Source organism: Arachis hypogaea, chromosome 18 (genome assembly GCF_003086295.3).
Source record: "Arachis hypogaea cultivar Tifrunner chromosome 18, arahy.Tifrunner.gnm2.J5K5, whole genome shotgun sequence".
Taxonomy (NCBI): domain Eukaryota; kingdom Viridiplantae; phylum Streptophyta; class Magnoliopsida; order Fabales; family Fabaceae; genus Arachis; species Arachis hypogaea.
The window spans coordinates 10,346,435-10,364,869 of NC_092053.1; the positions used below are offsets into that span (position 1 = coordinate 10,346,435).

The 18,435-nt window shown below is 35.0% G+C and overlaps 1 protein-coding gene across 1 annotated transcript; it reads left to right on the top strand.

Annotated features, from left to right (window-relative positions):
* The first annotated feature begins 295 nt into the window (after positions 1-295).
* Positions 296-2,953, top strand: LOC112771856 (ethylene-responsive transcription factor ERF053). The gene has a single exon (XM_025816676.3). The coding sequence runs from the start codon at positions 960-962 to the stop codon at positions 2,199-2,201; it is 1,242 nt and encodes a 413-aa protein (XP_025672461.1). The 5' UTR covers positions 296-959; the 3' UTR covers positions 2,202-2,953.
* The last annotated feature ends 15,482 nt before the right edge of the window (positions 2,954-18,435 follow it).

An 18,435-nucleotide genomic window follows, 5' to 3' on the forward strand; every position in this document is an offset into this window, starting at 1 on the left:
GACAGAAGAAAAAGAGAATCGCATTAAGTTGTTTAGGTTCTGACCTCTGAGATTGTAGCATTGACATTATGGCAGTGTTGTTGTAACACATGGCAAGGTTACATGAACCTCAAAGTGAGTGTAATTGTCAAGTGTGAGACCAAAACCAAAGGTGGCTGAGCTTGAAAGAAAGGTTATTGGTAATCAAGCAAAGATCACAACCGTGTGGGCCCCTTCTAGCCTACCAATTAAGAGACTTTCCAATAAGGTTTCTTTTTCCTTTTTATATATAAATTTCTTAAACTTGAGATGAGATAGTGATAGTGACTAGTTATGTATTTAACTATTTATTATTACTGGATTCAATTATGAATTTTATCATCTATTATTTATGAAAGAAAAAATTTGTAAATTTCTTAGTTATTTGTACATAAAGATCGATTTTAATACATAATAAAATGAAATTAACCTAATTTAATTTTAAATGGATTTCTTTTAATTATTTTTTTTATAGTAAATATAAAAGAATTTAAAAATTCTTACACTTAGAATTAAACATACATGATAGCCAAAACCCCAAAAAAGAAAAAAGAAAAAGATTTATGGTGTGATATAAAAGGTGTTTGCCTCAACCTCCTTGTTTCTCCTCAGCACTGCTTTCGGCATTCACCACCCCAAGTTTCTGACTCAGAAGAAGCCATCTTCATTCTTCACTATTATTCTCCTGCCTCTGATTCCCGCTCGCTCTCTACTCTCTAGATTTTTTTCCAATTCAATCCAGATATGGGTATTGGGTACTTCCAAAGATTATAGCTTTGGTATCCGATCCTGTTTTTGATTTCGATCGGATTCACCTCCCCACACTCCTAAATCTGAATCTCCCTTTTTTTATTTGCTTTTTGCTTCGTTGTGATTTTGATTCCAATTCTTTTTTTTTTCCTTTTTCTTCTTTTAAAAGAGAGCAGAGGGATTAATTGGCCATGGATGAAGCTAATAATAATAATAAGAACAGCAACAGTGGCAGCAGGTTCAGGAACATGGGTGTGGATGATGACAGTGATGCACACAAGGTTTTTGATGAAATGAATGATCCAACCTTCTTTCAGAGGGCTCAATGGAAGCCAGTTTTTGATGAAGCTTCCGTCTTACATAACAGACCTCTCAAGAAGATTCGAAGCCCTCAACGTTCTTCTTCCCTTCAACAACCTCTTCCTTCTCCTTCTTCTTCTTCTTCCTCCTCTGTTCCTCCATCTTCACAATCATCAAGAATAGTGTTTCCTTTTGCGTTTGATCCCTCACAACAGAACCCCATGCAAATGCAGTTCCCTTACCAATACGGAACAAGAACAGATACCCCTTTCATGCACCCACCAATGCAACCAACAACGCACAACAACCAAATGATTTCTTTCGGTTCTCAATCTCATCATCCGCAACAGCAACATAACATGAACATGGTGAACACAGTGTATCAACCGCAAATGCTACAACAACAGAATCAGCAGCAGATTCTTCAGTATTGGAGCGAAGCACTGAACCTAAGTCCAAGAGGGAGAATGATGATGATGAACAACAGGTTGAGGCCACCGTCTCAGCCGTTGAACACGACGAAGCTTTATAGAGGTGTGAGGCAACGCCATTGGGGGAAATGGGTAGCTGAGATTCGTCTACCTCGAAACAGAACTCGACTCTGGCTCGGCACCTTCGACACTGCAGAAGATGCTGCCATGGCCTATGATCGCGAGGCTTTCAAGCTTAGAGGTGAGAATGCACGCCTCAACTTCCCTGAACTCTTCCTCAACAAAAAGGATGATGATAATAATGATAAGAATCAAGAAGAAGCACCTTCTGATGCTCCTACTACTTCATCTCCTTCCTCTTCTATTACAACAACAAAGCAAGTTGAAGAGGTTTCTGAAGGTGGGAATGCGAATGTGGAGAAGAGTCCAATAGAAGAGAGTAATGAGAATTCAAGAAGTGTGAGTGAAGGGGTTTCTCAAGAACTGGTGTGGGGAGAGATGTCTGCATGGTTCAATGCTATTCCTTCAGGTTGGGGTCCAGGTAGTCCTGTTTGGGATGATTTGGACACTTCCAACAATAGTTTCCTTTTGCAACCTCAGGTTCCTTTTGGTCTCAACAACTCAAATCAGCACCAACAACAAGAACAAGATGGATTCAATGATAATCATGATGCTGCTGATGTTCATATACAACAAGATTGAGGCCTTTCTTCTGGAAGGATCAGGATTCAGAACTCACTTTTTCCCTTTCTCTCCTTCAAACAATCCTAATTTGCTTGCTTGGAATTTCCATTTTAGTCATTTGTACATTAAAAGTGAACCGTCAAGAGTGGATACTGCTACTGACATAAAAGCTGATTAGGCTTTGTACGTGTCAGCAACAAAATCCTAATCTTGACGGTACTTTTTGATGTATAAAATCATGGTTTTAAATATTATTATCTCCACTGCTAGCTCAACAAAAACTTAGTTTTTGTCCTCTCCCAGGTTGCAGATATTTTCAGCAAAACAACCTGTGAACCTTCTTTGATTATTATTTCTTGATCATCATTCTTATATACCATAAACTCATCCCTTCTATGAACTTGAAACTCTCAATCATGTGTGATATAAGGCTCCATGTTTTTCTGGGCCTTCCACCACCATTTCTGATGATATTATCAATTTTACTTTGATGATACACACACTCTTAGCTTGATTGTTGGTTTCATTATTAATTATATGGTAGAGTGTAGGTTAATTAGGGAAAGAAGAAGGAGACGGTTTTGTGATTTCCTTCTCATGAGTAGGTCCATGCGTTTTATGAGCCATGTTTTTCAGCTCCAACGCTGATGGATTCATCATATGTATTTCATTTCTTTCTATCTTAGTTTATATTTTTGTACATTGTGGAGTTTGTTATATGTATGTATCCACTCTAGTTGTTCTAGTAATATATCCACCACTTTGTAGTATGCTACGCACTTTCCAATTTCCATATCATATTTTGCTTTTGGACCACCTTTCTATCGTTTTGTCCTTAGTATTCATATTGGTACACCTGCTTTTGACAAAAATCACAACAAAAACATATATATTCCATCCACCAATTTGGTGTAATTTTTAATCAATATATTTCAACAGAAAAAAAAGAGATATATGTATGTGGAATTCATGAGTGGTGAATTATACACTAACAATTGAATAGCATCTTTTGCTTTTCGTTTTTTTTAACTGTATCTTCCAATCAAAGTTGATTTAAGGATCTGTTAGACTGTTACTGGTTAATAATTTGTTATATATCTAATATGAAATTTGAATTTCTGACAGTTACTTAAACAAACGAGTAAACTAACTAATCGACTAACTTAAAATTAGTTGTACCTCACATCCTTTGTGGAACCAGTGAATTTTCTAATTATCTGAAAAAAAAATATAAGCTCAAAATGGAAGATCTGCATTGGTATGTGATTCAATATGAAAGTAAGAGAGAAGTAGGATCTGGTTCTTGTGATATTCAAAGGAGAAAATGTTGACTAAAAGGGAATCTACTATGACAAGGTCACCACTCCCAGCACCGTCCTTGCGAAACACTATGAATTTCTAGTTCCCATATGTTTGACCACGCCCAGCATCATATCTAATGTGTAAACCACGCAATGATTTGTGTTACATATTAAATATGTTAAAATATTATTTTTATCCTTTTAATCAATGCTTTTAGAAACTTTTAGCTAAACTCTCTCCAAGATTAGGCTTATTGAGTAAATAAGAAAATGAAATGAAGTAACTAGAAGTAACCCGTCCATTATTTGAGTATGCTCCACATGTGCTCTACGTAATCTTTTACATTTCCTTTCGGTTTATCATGCTTGTTCGTAGCATTATCCTGCAATATGGTTCTATCTGTAGAAAAAGTGTTAGTGTTTAATGTGTTAACATTTCCTAAGTCAATAATAATTATAGCTGTTATGATATTTGGATTATTTTTAATATTTAATAGTTAGAGTGGATATAATCAATTTGGATTGGTCGAATAGTTAGTTTACTCGTCTGATAGAGATTTGAATCTTACTTTATTGATACAGCAACTTATTAGTTAGTGGCAGACCTTTAAATAGAGTTCAAATTCGTGACGAATTAATTGTTTTCTTGCCCGATTAGAGGATATTATGGCCAAAAGAAAATATAGTTAGAGTGGATATTAAGTTATTAACACTCCATTTTTGTGTCAGAATTTTGTATTATCTAAATGTGAGAAGGATATTCGTGTGAATAAACACGTGATTTATACATATTTATGTTGATATAGTTTATCGTGTAACGTAAATATCCCTGATTCCGTTCAATATATAAAAAGATTATCATAAGTTTAATATATCCCAAATTTCACATAGTACAGACTACAGAGAATTATCATGCTATTGCTATTTAGCCAATAATACAAGAGAAGTGCGTCATTGGGACTTGGTTTAGAAGATAAAAGTGTATTACTTAATTTATAGATGCCATAAAAATTAAAAAATTTCCTAACATGTTAAGAAGAGTATTCTAAATGGAATGTATTTTCTCATACTTGTATATTTCAAATAAGTATTCCTTGTTCACCTTTCACTTAGAGCTAGATACATGTAATAATTAACTAAAAACAAGATCAACTAACACTACATCCATTATGAACTCTTGAAAAAAAATAAAGCAGCATTAAATACAACAGTTTCTAAGAAAAATAATTAATATCACTTTGAAAAACTATTGAAAATAACATTTAATATATACTAAAATATGAAAATAAATTTTCATTGAAAATGGTCCATCCACCATCTATAAGATTCTTAAGTACTTAACAAAACCGCGAAATTATTGAGGCTAATCATGCTGCGTTGTGTTGTACTTTTCATGCTTTGGATTAAGAATGCCACCAAAAATATGGTTAGCCTGGAATTGTCTCTTGTTATCTCTAAATACAAATGAAGACAAAGGTAAACACGCCTTTTCCACGTTAATTATTTCACTTAAATATTTTATTTTCAAAGAGTGCTTAACTATGGTGGCCCACTTGTGGACCCACTCACCGGCCCATGAGATCATCTCTCAAATATCTTACTCGTGACGGCACGATAACGATGAGGCTTTACCATTATTATGATTATGATTATCAATCACGATTTTAGTTCATAATCATGCATTATGGTGCTAATTTAAAAAATACTATTCCTACATTAAATACTATTGATATTCGTGTATAAAATTACGATTGTTTCTAATTAATCGTACATTTAAATTTTTTTAATTAATAAAACATGAAAATAAATAAATAAAAAGATTAACACCTGAAAAATGTTTTATAAAACCTTGAATTATTCCGCTATAATTGTTAATTGGTTTAATTATACTACCAGTCTTTATAATTTATTAAATTTATAATTAAATTTTAAAAATTTTTATAATTATATTTTTGTTAATATAAAAATTATTAGAATTAATAGAATATTTTTTATAAATTAAAAAAATTTATAATTAAGGATTTAATTAGATCTTTGACTACATATTTTTGAAAAGGAATATTCTATTAATTTTAATATTTTTGACATACAAATTGAATGATCTAAGTACAAAAATAAAAACAGGATAAAAATTCAATTAAAAACCTTAAAATTTAAAAATTTAATTATAAATTTAGTAAAATTATTAAAACTAATGGAATAATTAACCCTTTGTTAATTTTTATAGGGATGATTTTCCTAAAATTTTGTAATGCTACATTAGGCTTTTTTTTAATTTAAAAAAATATTTATCAATATATATCAAAATACAAAAGTTTATCAATTTGTATATTTAATGATATTTTCATAAACATAAAATACGAAAACTAAATTTATAATATTTTATTGGGACTATATCAGTCAAAATATGAAAAATTGAAACTCCTATTTTCGCTAATAATATCAGCGAAAATGACATAGCAATTACGCAGAAGCTCCAAGCGAAAATGTAAGGGTGATGAGATTTACCAAATCACAAATGTTCAACCATTTCCAACACTAGTGTTGCTTTCATTCATTTCTATGCAAGATAATAGGATTTTCCTTCAAGTATTTTTAGGAAAGAAATAACCTTTCTTTTCTCTCCGATTAAAAAGAAAAAAAATGCTTAAACCAAGATTTAAGCATTAATATACTTTTCCTTACTCAACAATGCTACGGAACAAAAGAGTACCAACTAAAAATCAGTTAAATATTTTTGAATGAATCCAAAATTTGTATGTAGATGGTATTTATGTTAGGTATTAAGATATTTTTTTTTACTAAGTATCAAAATGTTTCTTTTTCATACTAAATAAATGTTCTTCTATATATTTTATAAATTTTTTATATACTAAGAATCGGAATTGTTGGAAATTCCGTAATCCCCGCTCCTATTTCTCCAACGTATCATTCAGAATTTTAATTTGGGGTGAGAAGCAATTAATATCAAATATTATAAATTAAAAATAAATAAAATTAATTAAATATAATTATAAATTAATTAAGTTGCAAGAGGATTTCATACCGGCCTTTTCGACCTTCCACTGGCATAGCATCACTTACGAAATTTACCGCTGTTCGATCCTATGTATAAGGGGGGGTCAGGTGGAGTAGCCCTATTCCACTCCATCTACCTCCCGAAACAATAATCCACCAATAGATTTTTTTGTCGAGGTAAGGTAGAGGATAAGAGGTTTCCCAGGCTGTGCTGAGAGAGGGTTGTGGCCACCCTAGCCCATTGAGTGCTCTACCTCGAGCCATCGACATCATACACTCTACTGAAATAGATTTTGCGAAAAAGCATGAACCGCTACCTCTTCTTCTCTTTTACTTTTTGATTAATTCCTTTTTGATTTCATATATTTTTCTTACTATATATGCTTAAAAATAATTCTTTGTTTTTAAATATTTACACGATTGAATCATATGTACTAAAATGAAAATTTTGAACCGAAAAAATTAATAATATCAGTAAAATTGACTCCTACATGGCCAGTTTCACACATTTCTAGGAAGTTATTGTATTGCATTTTCGCTGGTATTATTAGTAAAAATAGAAGTTTGTTGTAAAATAAATAATTAAGGAAGATATAATAACTATAAAATAAGAAAGTGTAAATAAAAAATTTTAGTATTAATATTTACTATAATTATTATCACAATATAATTAATATTGTAGTAAAGAATATAAGAGAGAATAGTATAAAAGAGAGAATGGAGAATATTTTTATTATTATCAGTTGTTATTGATGTGTGTCATCAGAAGCTTAAGCCTCTATTTATACACGTATGGAACTTTGTTTTTTCACATTTCATTTATTGAAAAACAAAAATTTCTTTCATTGAGAAATTGAGCCGCCCATATATTAATGGGCATCCAACTCAGCTTCTTAATTTAGGGGTGGCAATATGTACCCTACCCGCGGGTACCCAACCCGATCCCACCCGGTCGGGTAGGGTTGCCAACCTGATCCGCATCGGGTAGGATTTTCGTGCGGGTCGGGTAGGGTGCGGGTTGAGCCTCAACCTTACCCGACCAACCCGTATCCTATATATGTATATGTTATATACTTATATAAAAAATATATTTTAAGTGGATGTTGAACTAAAGACTTCTCACTAAATACAAAAAATCCTTAGTCATTAAAAGAAGATCATTAATTGATAATTTAATAAACTTTTTTTTACATAAAAGTCAGTTCTATTTTAAATTATCATCAAGTTATATAATAACGTTGCATTTTTTTGTAACCCGCGGGTAGAGTCGGGTACCCGCGGGTTAAGAGCGGGTAGGGTTAGGGTTGAGATATTCTCCACCCGCGGGTAGAGTAGGATTGAGTTTATATAAAAATCTCAACTCGCGGGTAGGGTTAGGGTTGACTCCAAACCATACCCTACCCTACCCATTGCCACCCTACTTCTTATCACAATACTCCCCCTTGGATGACTATTTAGGATTATGCCTCGTTAAAACCTTACTAAAGAAAAACCCAATCGAAAAAAAACTTTAGTGAAGGAAAAAGAGTACAAAATTCTTTGTGATGGAGACTGCCTCATTAAAAACTTTGTCAAGAAAAACCCAATGGGAAAAAAACCTGACCAAGGAAAAAAGAGTACAGTCTCCCCCTCTTGTCGACATCATTTAATGTCTCGAAATCGGCACATCCCAATCTCATGTACCAATCTTTCAAAGGAGAATTTTGGGAGTGACTTTGTGAATAAATCTGCCAGATTGTCACTTGAGCGGATCTGTTGGAGATCAATTGTCCCTTGATTTTGAAGATCATGAGTGAAAAAGAATTTGGGAGAAATATGCTTTGTTCTATCACCTTTGATGTATCCACCTTTAAGTTGAGCAATGCATGCTGTATTATCTTTAAACAGGACAGTTGGAGCTATCTTATGATCAATCAGTCCACATGATGACAAAATATATTGGATCAAACTCCTGAGCCAAAAGCACTCGCGACTAGCTTCATGAATCGCTAGTATTTCGGCATGATTAGATGATGTTGCTGCAATCGTCTGTTTTGTGGACCTCCATGATATAGTTGTACCACCATATGTGAATAGGTATCCTGTTTGAGATCTCCCTTTATGTGGATCAGACAAGTATCCAGCATCTGCATAGCCAACTAATTGTGACTTTGATCCATAGGGATAAAACAATCCCATATCAACCCTTCCATGAAGATATTGAAAGATTTGTTTGATTCCACTCCAATGTCTTCTGGTTGGAGAGGAATTATACCTTGCTAATAAATTCACAGCAAATGATATATCAGGTCGTGTGTTATTAGCAAGATACATTAGCGCTCCAATGGTACTAAGATATGGTACTTCAGGACCAATGATATCTTCATTCTCTTCTTTAGGACAGAATTGATCCTTCTCCACATTCAAAAATCTTACGATCATTGGGGTACTCAAGGGATGTGACTTATCCATATAAAATCTTTTCAAAATCTTTTTTGTATATGTCGCTTGATGAATAAAGATCCCATTTTTTATATGCTCGATCTGCAGGCCGAGACAAAATTTAGTCCTTCCAAGATCTTTCATCTCAAACTCTTCTTTTAGAGTCTTTATAATTGTTGGAATCTCTTCAAGAGTCCCAATGATATTTAAATCATCAACGTACACAGCAATTATAATGAATCCAAATGCAGATTTCTTTATGAAAATACATGGACAGATATCATCATTCTTGAATCCATTTTTGGCCAGATACTCAATAAGACGATTATACCACATTCGTCCAGATTACTTCAGACCATATAAAGATCTTTGTAATTTGACTGAGTATAACCCTTGCGAATATTCATTGGATGGTTTAGATATCTTTAGTCCTTCAGGGACTTTCATATAGATATCCCGATCTAATGAGCCGTATAAATAGGCTGTTACCACATCCATTAAATGCATATGTAGTTTATGATATGCAGATAAACTGACCAAATAACGCAATGTTATCGCATCCACTACAGGGAAATACGTTTCTTCATAATCTATACCGGGCCTTTGTGAAAAACCTTGTGCCACAAGTCGGGCTTTGTAGCGCACAACTTTATTTTTCTCATTTCGTTTTCTCACAAATACCCACCTATATCCAACAGGTTTTACATCTTCTGGTGTACGGACTACAGGTCCAAAGACTTCACGTTTTGCAAGTGAGTCTAATTCAACCTTCATGGCTTCTTCATATTTTGGCCAATCATTTCTTTGTCGACATTCTTCGACCAATCTTGACTCAAGATCCTTACTTTCATGCATGATATTTAATGTCACATTATATGAAAATATTTCATTGACAATTGTCTTATTTTTGTCCCATTTATCTCCTGTAAAGACATAATTTATCGAGATCTCGTTATTTTCATAATTTTCAGATACCTGAACGTCTTCTGGCATTAAAATTATATCAGAATTTTGGACAACTGCAGGTGAGTTTACTATGTCTTTTTCAACGAGAATAGTATTTACCCCTTTTCTCTTTCGAGGATTTTTGTCTTTGGAACCGACAGGCCTACCACGCTTCTGGCGTGTATTTGCTTCGGTGGCAATTTGTCCAACTGGGACATCAATTCGAATTGGGGCATTTTCCGCTGGTATATACGACTTGGTTATCCTCTTTGTATCGGAAAATGTATCAGGCAATTCATTTGCTATTCTTTGCAAATGTATAATCTTTTGAACTTCTAGTTCACATTGCCCTAATTGAGGATCTAAATGCCTCAAGGATGATGCATTCCAATTAAGTTCCTTTTCAAGAAGCTTATTCTCTCCCCCTAATGTTGGAAATTTCGATTCATCAAAATGACAATCCGCAAACTGGGCTTTAAATACATCTCCAATTTGTATCTCAAAATACCTCACTATAGAGGGAGAATCATATCCAACATATATCCCCAATTTTCTTTGGGGTCCCATTTTGGTGTGATTAGGTGGTGCAATGGGAATATATATCGCACACCCAAATATTCTTAAATGGGAAACATTTGGCTGCTGGCCAAAGGCTAATTGCATAGGAGAGAACTGATGGTAACTCGTTTGCCTCAATCGAATAAGTGCTGTGGCATGTAAAATAGCATGCCCCCAAACCGAATTTGGGAGATTAATAAGTAAGGGTCTAGCAATTAATTGGAGGCGCTTAATGAGTGATTCTACTAACCCATTTTGTATGTGAACATAAGCTACTGGATATTCAACACTTATTCCATTAGCCATACAATAAGCATCAAAAGCTTGGGAATAAATTCACCAGCATTATCAAGACAAATTGCTTTGATTGGATTTTCTGGAAATTGTGCTTTTAATAGAATAATTTGAGCCAGTAATCTTGGAGACGCCAGGTTGCGAGAAGACAATAAGCACACATGTGACCATCTCGAAGATGCGTCTATTAGGACCATAAAATATCTAAAAGATCCACATGGTGGATGAATAGGTGCACATATATCACCTTGAATCCTTTCTAGGAATTCAGGGGACTCAAATCCAGTCTTTACTGGTGATGGCCTTAAAATTAACTTCCCTTGAGAACATGCAGCACAACAAAATTCACTAAATTTAAGAGTCTTCTGGTTCTTTAGTGAATGTCCATGGGAGTTTTCAATAATTCTCCGCATCATGGTTGTTTCCGGATGACCCAATCGGTTGTGCCAAGTTATGAACTCATTTGGACTAGTAAACTTCTGGTTTACAATGGCATGTGATTCAATTGCACTAATCTTGGTATAATATAGCCCAGATGAAAGTGAGGGCAATTTCTCTAATATAACCTTTTTATTTGAATCATGAGTTGTGATACATAAGTACTCATGATTTCCCTCATTCATAGTCTCAATATGATATCCATTTTGACGAATATCTTTAAAGCTCCACAAGTTTCTTAAAGACTTGGTAGATAATAGTGCATTATTTATTATGAATTTTGTTCCTCTAGAAAACAAAATTATAGCTCTTCCGGAGCCTTCAATCATATTGCCTGAGCCAATAATAGTATTAACATATTCTTCTTTTGGCACAAGATGGGTAAAATATATATCACTTTTAAGAATGGTGTGCAAACTTGCACTATCCGCAAGGCAAATATCTTCACTATAAGTCCTTGCCATTATCTTCAAAGACAAATAATAATAATACAATGAGTATTATGCACAGATAAATTGAATACTTGATCGGAATTATTTTTCTAATAAACACTGTACATAAAAATAATATCATATACTAAAATTTTATTTTAAAACTTGACACATTTAATGATTTCAAAATTCATAGACATTAATATTTCATTATTTATATACATCATATTTAAAACTTAAATACATATAAAATAAAACTTAACAATAAGTTCTTTACATTATTTATTTACATTGATACTTAACAATTTCACATATTAAACTATTTCATCATTGATCAAATGACCAATATTTCCTTCAGGGTCCTCAAAGAAATCAGATACATCATAATGAGTGGTAGAATTTTCAGCAACATCATTTGAAACGAAATTCATCTCCTTTCCTTTGTCGTCTTTTTTCAAAGATGCTTGATAAAGATCGACTAGGTGCCTTGGTGTACGACAGGTACGCGACCAATGGCCCTTTCCACCACAACAGAAACACTTATCCTCTGTTGGTTTATTTTTCCCAATATTTCTTTCTAATGGTTTTCAGTGGCTAAGAGAAGGGGGGTTGAATCTTAGCCCCTTTTTCACTTGACAACACTTGCTGGTCTTTGAAACAACTTCTGAAGACTTTTTGATTTTTTGTCTCGTACCCAGCCACGAGACTTTTCTTTTTATCTCGTGACCCGACACGAGATATTTTTTTAGTTTTATCTCCTGTGCAGCAGAAACAGAGATAGAGTAGAAGAGAGAGAGAATTACACCAAGATATATCCTGGTTCAGCTGCTAAGTGTAAGGCAGCCTACATCCAGTCTCTATCACAACAATGATGGAATTTCACTATAATCATTCTTGATTACAAACACCAATTCTCCCTAGAAACTACCCTTCCTATCCGGGACAAGTCCAGAATCTAAACCCCAATCCTGAACTTGACTTGGTCACTGCCAAGCTTTCTAACTGCTAAGTGCTAACCCAACTTGCAAGGGAATTCTCACAGAATCATAAAACACAACACAGATGTACAAAGGACCTCTAAGGACATCTATGACTTTTTCTTTTAATTTTGCACTCTCTGCCTTTTTTCGCTCTATGGCTTTTTCTTACAAACCTCACTGTTTGCCTTTTTCCATGAGACTCAAGACAGACAAAATTAAACAGAAAAATACAAAATGAAAAACATTGAAGGAGAAGAAATTCTGTTAGATTAGGTAGCTATGAGAACTCTGTGCCTTGCACTCTTACTCCTTGCTTCAAGCCCTGGTTGTTCACCCTTATATATAGGGAGAAACCTCCACGGTTGAAACCAAACCAACCAAGCTAATGTTCTTCTTCTTCATGCAAACCGGTTCGGCCAGAGAGAGAGGGGGGAGAAAACCGAATGTAAAACCCAACATGCAATTACCTCTGGTCCTTCCTTGGTCACCAATCTTCATCAATTCGAGTCTTCCATCTTGCCTTGCCCTCCAAGACGGACTCCTAGCCCTTGATGTTTCATGATGATGACAGCTTCATCTGCTCCAATCTTCTGCCTCTTCCATCACGTAGCCACTGTAGCTACTTTCTATGGTGGTTGAGCAAAGACAGAGACAAGCCATCCCTCCAAGGATCTTCCTCTACTGACCGAAATCTTCTTCATCCATTTTTGGGTATGGAGAAGCTGAAATCTCTTCACCAAATCTTACCATAAGTGATGAGAATCTCAGCCACATCATACTTTTTGTTTTCTTTTTCTTGCCATCATTGTGATGGTCTTGTTACTTGCTTCTCCTTCTTTTCGGTGGCTAGGCTTAGCTTTCATGGTTTCTCTGATATGACCGAAAGAAGAAGAAAGAGTAGAGAGAGAGGAAAGAGAAAGAAAAGCAAAGCTATGAGTGTTAGATAAATTAATTAGGTGCAACTCTCCATGCTTTGTGTAGTAGCGTGTAAGCTACACTCAATTGCCATCAAATCACTTGACATTTTCTCTTTCATGTTTTCAAGGTAATTAACTTAAGCAAAGAAAATTTGAAATCCACCACATGATGGAAATGAAACCCATTGGAAGCATGAAGCAAAAAAATTTGCTTTCTCTCTCAATTGGTTTCAGACCAAGCAAGCCAAAACAATTTGGGCTAACAATAAGATTAATAGAATCTGGCCCATCTAAACAATTCAACCAACATTCATATCATAATTTATATAAGGCTGAATTTTGATTTCATACTGGGCTTCGGATCTTTTCTTTTTATTCGGCCCAAGAAACATAACTATAATTTCAGCCATCATGATCTCAACAATATAATATCAAGGCTGAGTATATGAGTTGGGCTAGCCAATATTTTTCGGCCCAATAGAAACCTGCACAAACAGAATTATTAAATTAGCAATTGTAATTATGAAGGTTTTAATTAATAATTTTGCAATTAATTGTGTTAATAATGTTTGATCATCATCAATTTAAATTAGAGTTTTCCAAACTCATCAATCTCCCCCTTGATGACAAACATTATTAAAATTGAAATGGAAGGAAATTAGAGTATTGAGTACTCCCTTTGAAGATTAGTATTTCTCCCCCTTTTTCAATTGTCACAAGGCTCCCCCTTAATGTATGCTATATCACCAAGGAAAGCTTTATACCTGTAACAATTTGTATCAAGACTAAGACAACAATGTTATTCAACATATTATATGTAAGATGTTGAATGGCTTGATTTATGAGTAAATTTGGAGTGATAAGCAAAACTCATTTGTTATCATAAATTAATTTTCTGCTCAAACATACACAAAGCAATTGAGTACATAAAAATTTGATGTTTCAAGAAGCTGCTTGTTCAAGCTATTTTGAAAATATTTTCCAATTAACAAATCAGAGCAAAATAATCATAGCAAGAAAAATATTTCTGATCAAGCATGATCATCTTAAACCACAGCAACTATCAAAAATTTATTTTCATATTACAGTTTAAAGGAACTTCCAAAAAATAGAGTATTCAGCAAGCATATTCACCATGGTAAATCCAATGTATATTCCTAATCAAAGCAACAAACATATTTACCAAGGTATTGCATCCTCAAAATAAATCAAATGCATAAGTCAAATGCATATTTCTGATCAAAACCCAGCAGGCATATCTATGTTACAAATGTATCACAAGCATTAATCATATCACATAATAAAACATCAAATAATAATTAAAGTAAAGGTGATCATAAATCCACAAGGATTTCATCCCCTGTTTTCAATTTCAATTTTCAGTCATTTCTCCCCCTTTTGGCATCAAGGGGCACCTGCAAAAGATGTCATGGGAAACAAAAAAAATCCAAAATATACCCAAAAGATCAAGAGTGTATCATAGTATTATAGGTCTAGAGTATCAAAGTAAACTACTACGGTATCAGATTGAGCCAGAACAAGCCAAATATCAACAAAAAGAAAGAACAGTGATTAATCATCAGATAAGTGGAACTCGAATTCATCCGCCTCTTCTTCACTAGCAGCACCCAACTCCTCCTCAAAACTCTGCAACATCAGACTCACCCTATCTTTGCACCTCATCCAACCCCTCTCATTTTCATAGGCTTGCTTGTGGGCTGCCTTATAGGATTGTACCATTAGCTCCGACATGTTAGAGAATTCAGTGAGAATTTTTTTGATTGATTCTGTTGTCTTGGAGGACTCAGGCCGACTCTCAAACTCACTATCCAAGGCTACTGACTTCTTCCCCTTGGTTCCCTTCATAGCTCCTCCTCATTTAATCATTGAGACCTTATTTTCTACAGCTTCATTGGTTAGATCAATTTTAAAATATTCAAAAATACTTGTGAGAAATATGCCATAAGGCAGATTCGCTTTTTTGGTACTCTTAACTAATTCCCACATGTGCCTTATCCTAAGGTAACCAAAGGAGATAGGAGTAGAAGTAACAAGAGCAAAAAGTATGAGAGAGTCAGAAACAGTTACTCTGTTATGTGAATCACTTTGAGGGGTTAGGATATGAGTGATGATCATATGGAGCAAGGAGTTTGTAGGGCCGAGTGCCTTGTAAGTTGGAATGGTGCCGTCCAAGCCAGATAAGTTTTCACAAATATGTTGCAGGACAATCTTGTATGTGACTCCAACCTGGGAGTCCCACTTCTCAGTCATATAAGCTCTTGGCCCTTCATCTGTATAGCCTAAGGTAGTCCCGATTGTCTCAGAGTTTAGAGTCATGTATACTCTCTTGACATAGGAGTGGATGGTGCCATCGATCAGTCGCATGTTTGCGTAGAACTCACGTACCAATCCGGAGTAGACAGGTTTCTGAATATGGAGCAGTGGTGTCCATTGTAGAAGTTCAAACAGAGGAAAAATGTTGATCCCTTTGTTTGTGAGTGAGTTGAGATTGACTAGGTAGGTGGCACAAAGGTGGCATTTCTCCAATACTTTCTTATGAAACTCATAGGATGCACATGAATTGAACCTGGCCGGATCAAAGTGTGAGTGTGATTTGTTGAACTTATTTTTGAAATCCAATGATTCCAAATTTGCGGGCTCCCTGGTATTGTGCAACACAAAGCTTTTTGACTTCTGGGAACTGCGTCCGGAGGTGGTCTTCTTTGGTGGTGATGATGGCGATGATGGAAGAGGTGAGGTGTGTGATTCTTCTTCTTCAGCCACGGGTATCTTCTCCTTCTTTTTCCTTGAAGACGTCTTTGTTGCTATTACTTTTCTCCTCATGATGTCGGTGTGTTTGGATGGTGGTGAGAGAGAAGATGAAGAGGTAGAATGAATGTGTATATGGGTGTGGGTTTGAGGTGTGGAAGATTTTTGGGAGAAGATGATTCTTTCACTTTTTCTTGGGGCGGTTTTCTTTTTTATGATAAAGAAGATGGAGAAGTGGAAGAGGGAAAGATGAAGAGAACCGAATTGAGTGGAGAGAAGAGGGAGGTTATGGACGCATTAAATGTGGAGTGGAGAGAGAATTGGAGGGAGTTAATACTCATTAATGGGCAGTTATTAACCAGGGGAGTTTCCTTTTATTTGAAAAGAAAACTGAAAAGGTGGTTTCCTAGAATCAAGGGATGAGAAGAGGAAAAGATTTGATTTGACAATAACCTCTTCCAATCAAGATTTGATGAGACAACAAAAAAGGGATTGTGATTTACACAAAGAGAAACTAACAAAACGGTCAGAGTGGGGTCAAAGAATTTTGGTGGGCCCAAAAGAATTAATGTCTGCGCAGTCTCCCCCTTGATCATAGCCCTTTCAACACATCCTGATTTTATCTCCTACTTTCCTACGAGATAAAACTGAATAGAATCAAAAACTTTCACAAGTTATCAATAGAGCTTACATCTATCATTCCTAAACTTTTTCTCAAAGTGCAGAATCTGTCTTCACAGAGGGGTTTTGTAAAAATGTCAGCAAGTTGATCTTCAGATTTGACAAATTGAATATCAATAGTACCCTTTTATATATGTTCTCTAATAAAATGATATTTGATTTCAATGTGCTTGGTTCTTGAGTGCAGAACAGGATTTTTTGAAATGTTTATAGCACTCATATTATCACAAAATAAGGGTATACTATTGATCTTTAATTTGTAATCTTCCAACTGCGTTTTTAACCAAATTAGTTGAGAACAACACGCAGATGCAGAAATGTATTCAGCTTCAGCTGTGGATAGAGCCACTGTGGCTTGTTTTTTGCTTGACCACATGTTGAGTGAGCTTCCAAGGAAGCAACACATGCCGGAGGTGCTCTTTCTATTCACCCTATCTCCCGCATAATCTGCATCACAAAACCTTATTGCACAAAAATCATCAGATTTTGGATACCACAAGCCATAATCACTAGTTCCCTTAATATATCTAATGATGCGCTTAACGGCTGAAAGATGGGATTCTTTTGGGTGAGATTGAAACCTTGAGCATACACCCACACTTTGAACAAAATATCCGGTCTAGAGGAGGTAAGGTACATAAGAGAACTTATCATTCCTCTATACCTTGTTTCATCTACATCTTTGCCATCATCATCCTTTTCAAGTTTTGTGTTTGGATGTATTGGTGTTCCTATTGGTTTGGAACTTTCTAGGCCAAATTTTTTGATAAGTTCTTTTGCATACTTTCCTTGGTGAATAAAGGTACCACTAGGAGTTTGTTTAATTTAGAGACTAAGAAAGAAAGTTAGCTCTCCCATTAAGCTCATCTCAAACTCACTAGTCATGAGTTTTCCAAACTCTTCACACAAGGACTTATTGGCCGATCCAAACACAATGTCATCCACATAGACTTGAACTAGGAGAATATCATCATTAGATGCTTTAATGAATAAAGTAGTGTCGGTGGTACCTCTTTGAAATTGATTTTCCAACAAGAAGGCACTAAGCCTTTCATACCAAGCTCTTGGAGCTTGTCTAAGGCCATAAAGAGCCTTAGAGAGTTTGAAAACATGGTTTGGAAATTTTTTATCTTCAAAACCGGGGGGTTGTGCCACAAACACTTCTCTATCAATAAAGCCATTAAGGAAAGCATATTTTACATCCATTTGAAACATTTTAAAACCCTTGTGGGCAGCATAGGCAAGAAGCAACCTAATTGCTTCCATTCTTGCTACTGGAGCAAAAGACTCATCAAAATCTATACCCTCTTCTTGATCGTAACCTTGGGCCACTAGTCTAGCCTTGTTACGAACAACTTTTCCATCCTCTCCTAATTTATTTTTGGACACCCATTTAGTACCCGTAACTTTCTTACCATCCGGATGAGGTACTAGTGTCCAAACCTCATTCTTGTCGAATTGAGCAAGCTCTTCTTGCATGGCTTTTACCCATAATGGAT

What these genes read in the sequence shown, in the direction of transcription:
- LOC112771856 (XM_025816676.3), top strand. Translation starts at nt 960, where the DNA reads ATGGATGAAGCTAATAATAATAATAAGAACAGCAACAGTGGCAGCAGG.